General features: G+C 51.0%; 1 protein-coding gene across 1 annotated transcript; it reads left to right on the top strand.

Annotated features, from left to right (window-relative positions):
- Positions 1-2,752: 2,752 nt before the first annotated feature.
- Positions 2,753-3,536, top strand: LOC116520440 (GTPase IMAP family member 9-like). Its single transcript, XM_032234632.1, has 2 exons — positions 2,753-2,784; positions 2,911-3,536. The coding sequence occupies exons 1-2, from the start codon at positions 2,766-2,768 to the stop codon at positions 3,534-3,536; spliced, it is 645 nt and encodes a 214-aa protein (XP_032090523.1). The 5' UTR covers positions 2,753-2,765.
- The last annotated feature ends 538 nt before the right edge of the window (positions 3,537-4,074 follow it).

Genomic DNA, 4,074 nt, shown 5'->3' with positions numbered 1-4,074 from the left:
TGGAAGATGTCCACCCAAATCTTCAGTACCAATTCCGATGTGCAGCTGTGACTCAAGAAGGGCTCGGTCAATGGAGCCAGGCGATCACTTGCATCTGTCCCAAAGGGAGGCCTGCTGAGGTAACTTGAGCTGGGGGGGGGGGAGGAGGAGAATGTAGAATAGCCTGATACCAGTTGTGGGGTCTCCATCTCTGGAGATTTTAAAGGAAAGACTGGACAGCGACTTGTCTGAAATGATTTAGGGTCTCCTTCTTGAGCAGAGGGTTGGATGAGAAGACCCCCAAAGTCCCCCACTCTGCACTCAGGGAGGAGAGCCATGGGGCAGGGGAAATTCCCAAGGGGCAGAATTGGGTGTAGGTGGGTTAGGGGACAGATGCAAATCATCATCCTCAGCAGAGGCTGCTTGCCCAGGATTGAAGGGGCTGCAAGAAAGAGCCCCCACCCCAAAGGACCTCCCATCCCCCATAATGGATTGAATTCAGAGGAGACCACCTTGGAGGACTTGTTGGGAGGCCAAGGGGAGGGTGGTCGGAGAAGGGGGGAAAGTGGGGTACCTAGAGGAAGACAATCTGGAGCTGTTTTAGGAGCAGCTAAAGCGGCAGACAACAGGGGCCCTTTGAGCATGGAGCTGGCTGTGGGGAGCTGCCAGCAACTTTGGACATCAACCCCCACCATTCCTGACACTCCCAAGAATTGAAGGGCTGCATAAAAGGGGGGGGTGGCACACGGGGAAGGATCTCTACAGGCTAGAGCTGAGGAATTTGCCCAGTTTCTGTCAGAAAAAAATCGCTCGGATTCGGACGGACCTGGACTCCACTTGGACAGTACCAGCCGAGGCGTCGGGGGAAGGTCCTGATCGGATTTTATGGAGCGAGTTTCAACTTGTCGCTCCTGAGGAAGTGGACAAGGCCATGGGAGCGGTCAGTGCCTCCACCTGTTTACTGGACCCGTGTCCCTCCTGGCTGGTCTCAGCCAGCAGGGAGGTGACGCGTGGTTGGCTCCAGGGGATTATTAACACCTCTCTTGGGGAGGTATCTTTCCCACACCCCCTAAAGGATGCGGTGTTGAGACCCCTCCTCAAGAAACCTTCCCTTGACCCAGCCATTTTGAACAACTATTGTCCAGTCTCCAACCTCCCATTCGTGGGTAAGGTTGTTGAGAAGGTGGTGGCCTTTCAACTCCGACGGACCTTGGATGAAACAGATTATCTGGATCCCTTTCAGTCGGGGTTCAGGCCTGGTTATGGCACCGAAACTGCTTTGGTTGCGCTGACTGATGATCTCTGGTGGGCCAGGAATAGAGGTCATTCCTCTATCCTAGTGCTTCTTGACCTCTCAGCGGCCTTCGATACCATCGACCATGGTATCCTTCTGTGATGGTTACGGGAGATGGGAGTGGGGGGCACCGTCCTACGGTGGTTCTCCTCCTACCTCTCTGACAGGTCGCAGTCGGTGTTGGTTGGGGGACAGAGATCGACCCCTAGGCCCCTCAAATATGGGGTGCCGCAGGCCCCCTCCTGTTTAATATCTACATGAAGCCGCTGGGTGAGATCATACGCTGGCATGGGATTAAATATCATCAATATGTGGATGATACACAACTGTATCTGTCCGCCCCATGCCAACTCAGTGAAGCAGTTGAAGTGATGTGCCAGTGCCTGGAGGCTGTCAGGGTCTGGATGGGAGCGAACAAGCTTGCACTCAATCCAGACAAGACCGAGTGGCTATTGATGCTGCCTCCCAAGGATGGTCCTGATATTCCACCTCTAAAATTATCCACCCCTCGGAGAAGGCTCGCAATCTGGGTGTCCTCCTGGACCCACAGCTGATGTTAGAACATCATTTGTCAGCTGTGACCAGGGGACCCTTTGCCCAGGTTCCCCTGGTGCACCAGTTGTGGCCCTATCTGGACCAGGAGTCACTTTGAATGGTCACTCATGCCCTCGTCACCTCAAGACTGGATTACTGTAACGCGCTCTACATGGGGCTGCCCCTGAAGAGTGTCCGAAGACTACAGCTGGTCCAGAATGCAGCCACGCGAGCAATAATGGGTGTACCAAGGTACACCCATGTTACACCTATACTCCGCGAGCTGCTCTGGCTTCCTATTGGTCTCCGGACACTCTTGAAGGTGCTAGTCATTACTTTTAAAGCCCTACGTGGTATTGGACCTGGCTACCTGAGAGACCCCCTCCTGCCATTTACCTCCCAACGGCCAATAAGATCACACAGTTTGGGCCACCTCCGGGTGCCGTCGACCGGACAATGCCGGTTGGCCGCTCCCTGGGGGAGGGCCTTCTCTGTGGCTGCACCGGCCTTGTGGAACGAGCTACCTGCTGAGATCCGGACCCTCACCACTCTCCCAGCCTTCAGTAAAGCAACCAAGACTTGGCTGTTCCGGCAGGCCTGGGGCTGTTGATTATTCCAGCCCCATTTGATGAAATGGATGTTGTATTGATTTTAATTTTGTAATTTTAAATGTTTTAAAGGTTTTTATTTGTTGTGAGCCGCCCTGAGTCCTAGGGAGTGGGCAGCATACAAATTCCATTAAAGTTTGAAAGTAAAGTTTGAAAGATGGGTCAGCCTTGAGGGCAGTGAGGAGGGGGTGGCAGCCCTTTTTTTACCCCTCCCACCAAATTCCTCCCTGTGTCTTCCGGGGAAAGGGATTTTTTGGCAACCTCCCTGCAAGGCAGCCTCTCCATTGGCTGATTCTGTTTCTCTTTTCATGCTGAAATTCCAGGTTTTGTGCTGTGCGACTGGTCCGGAAATGACTATAAGCATCCCAGGTAAAGTCTTGGGCCCTGGGGGTTTGGTGGGGTGGAAGTTACTGTCCTGGGTGGAGGGAGAGGCTATGATGGCCATATGCTGTTGACCGTGTCCCCTTCTTCTCTCCTCTCCCCTTTGGGTTGCAGGGCCTGAACGGAGGATCGTCCTGGTGGGCAAAACAAAAAATGGGAAAAGTGCAACGGGAAACACAATTCTGGGAAGAAAAGTCTTTAGTTTTGGTACATCATCTTGGCCAGTAACAAAAGTATGCCAAAAGGAGGAAGCACAGCTGAATGGCAGGAAGGTTGTGATTGTTGATACGCCTGGATTTTTCCATACCAGACGTCCACAGCAGGCCATTGCTGCAGAAGTGAGCGAGAGTGTGAAGTTTTGCTCCCCGGGTCCCCATGTCATTCTATACGTGATGCGTCTCTTTCGTCCCCCCTGGGAGGAGAGGGATGTCCCTCAGGAGATCATTGAGGTTTTTGGTTTGGAGGCCATAAATTACATGATCCTCTTGTTCACCCACAAAGGTGACCTGGAAGGTCGATCTCTAGAAGAAGTTATACCTTTCCTAGGTGAAGACCTGAAGGGATACATTGCTGCATGTGGGAACCGGATATTGGCTTTCAACAACGAGGCCGAAGGGGAAGAACGAGATGCTCAGGTGGCCGAACTGATGGCCATGATTGATGATCTGGTGGAAAGGAACGGAAATGCTCCTTGTTTCACAGAAGACATGATGAACATCAACAAAAGACACAAGTTCTGATTGTTTCCCTCTCCATCAGAGACCAAAATGACTCTCTAATTAGGAGGCTGCTCCCAGCTCTGCCATAGGCCTCAGCTCTTCTGTTTGGTCTTCTAATCCAGCCCTCGCCATGTGACCTCTGAAGAACCCAACTCAGAGATAGATAGCAGAGGTGTTATGGGACTCCCGGACTGGAAGCTTCATTACAAAGAAGCAGCACTAACATGGATCAGGGATTGGATAGATTTAAAAAATAAAACAATACTAACATTAGAGGGCCACGATTTGCAAACGGGATGGCATTTTTCCTGTGGGAAGAGGGTAAAAAGAAACAAAAATACTTTCACAGACACTATATTAGAGATGCACTGATACAGGTCTGGAATAAAATTAGAGAAAAGCATTACATGAAAATACCGACATGGCTTTCCACTATGGAAGCCATGACACATCCCAATACACGAGATCTATCGAAAATGGTTAGATATAGTGAAATTTTAGACAGCCAAGGGAATTTGAAAACAAATCCAGAATTAAAGGAGCAAATATAAATATAGAT

This window comes from Thamnophis elegans, chromosome Z (assembly GCF_009769535.1).
Source record: "Thamnophis elegans isolate rThaEle1 chromosome Z, rThaEle1.pri, whole genome shotgun sequence".
NCBI classification, from domain to species: Eukaryota; Metazoa; Chordata; class Lepidosauria; order Squamata; family Colubridae; genus Thamnophis; species Thamnophis elegans.
Note: the sequence above shows the minus strand (reverse complement) of the source record. Positions and strands in the feature narration are given on the sequence as shown.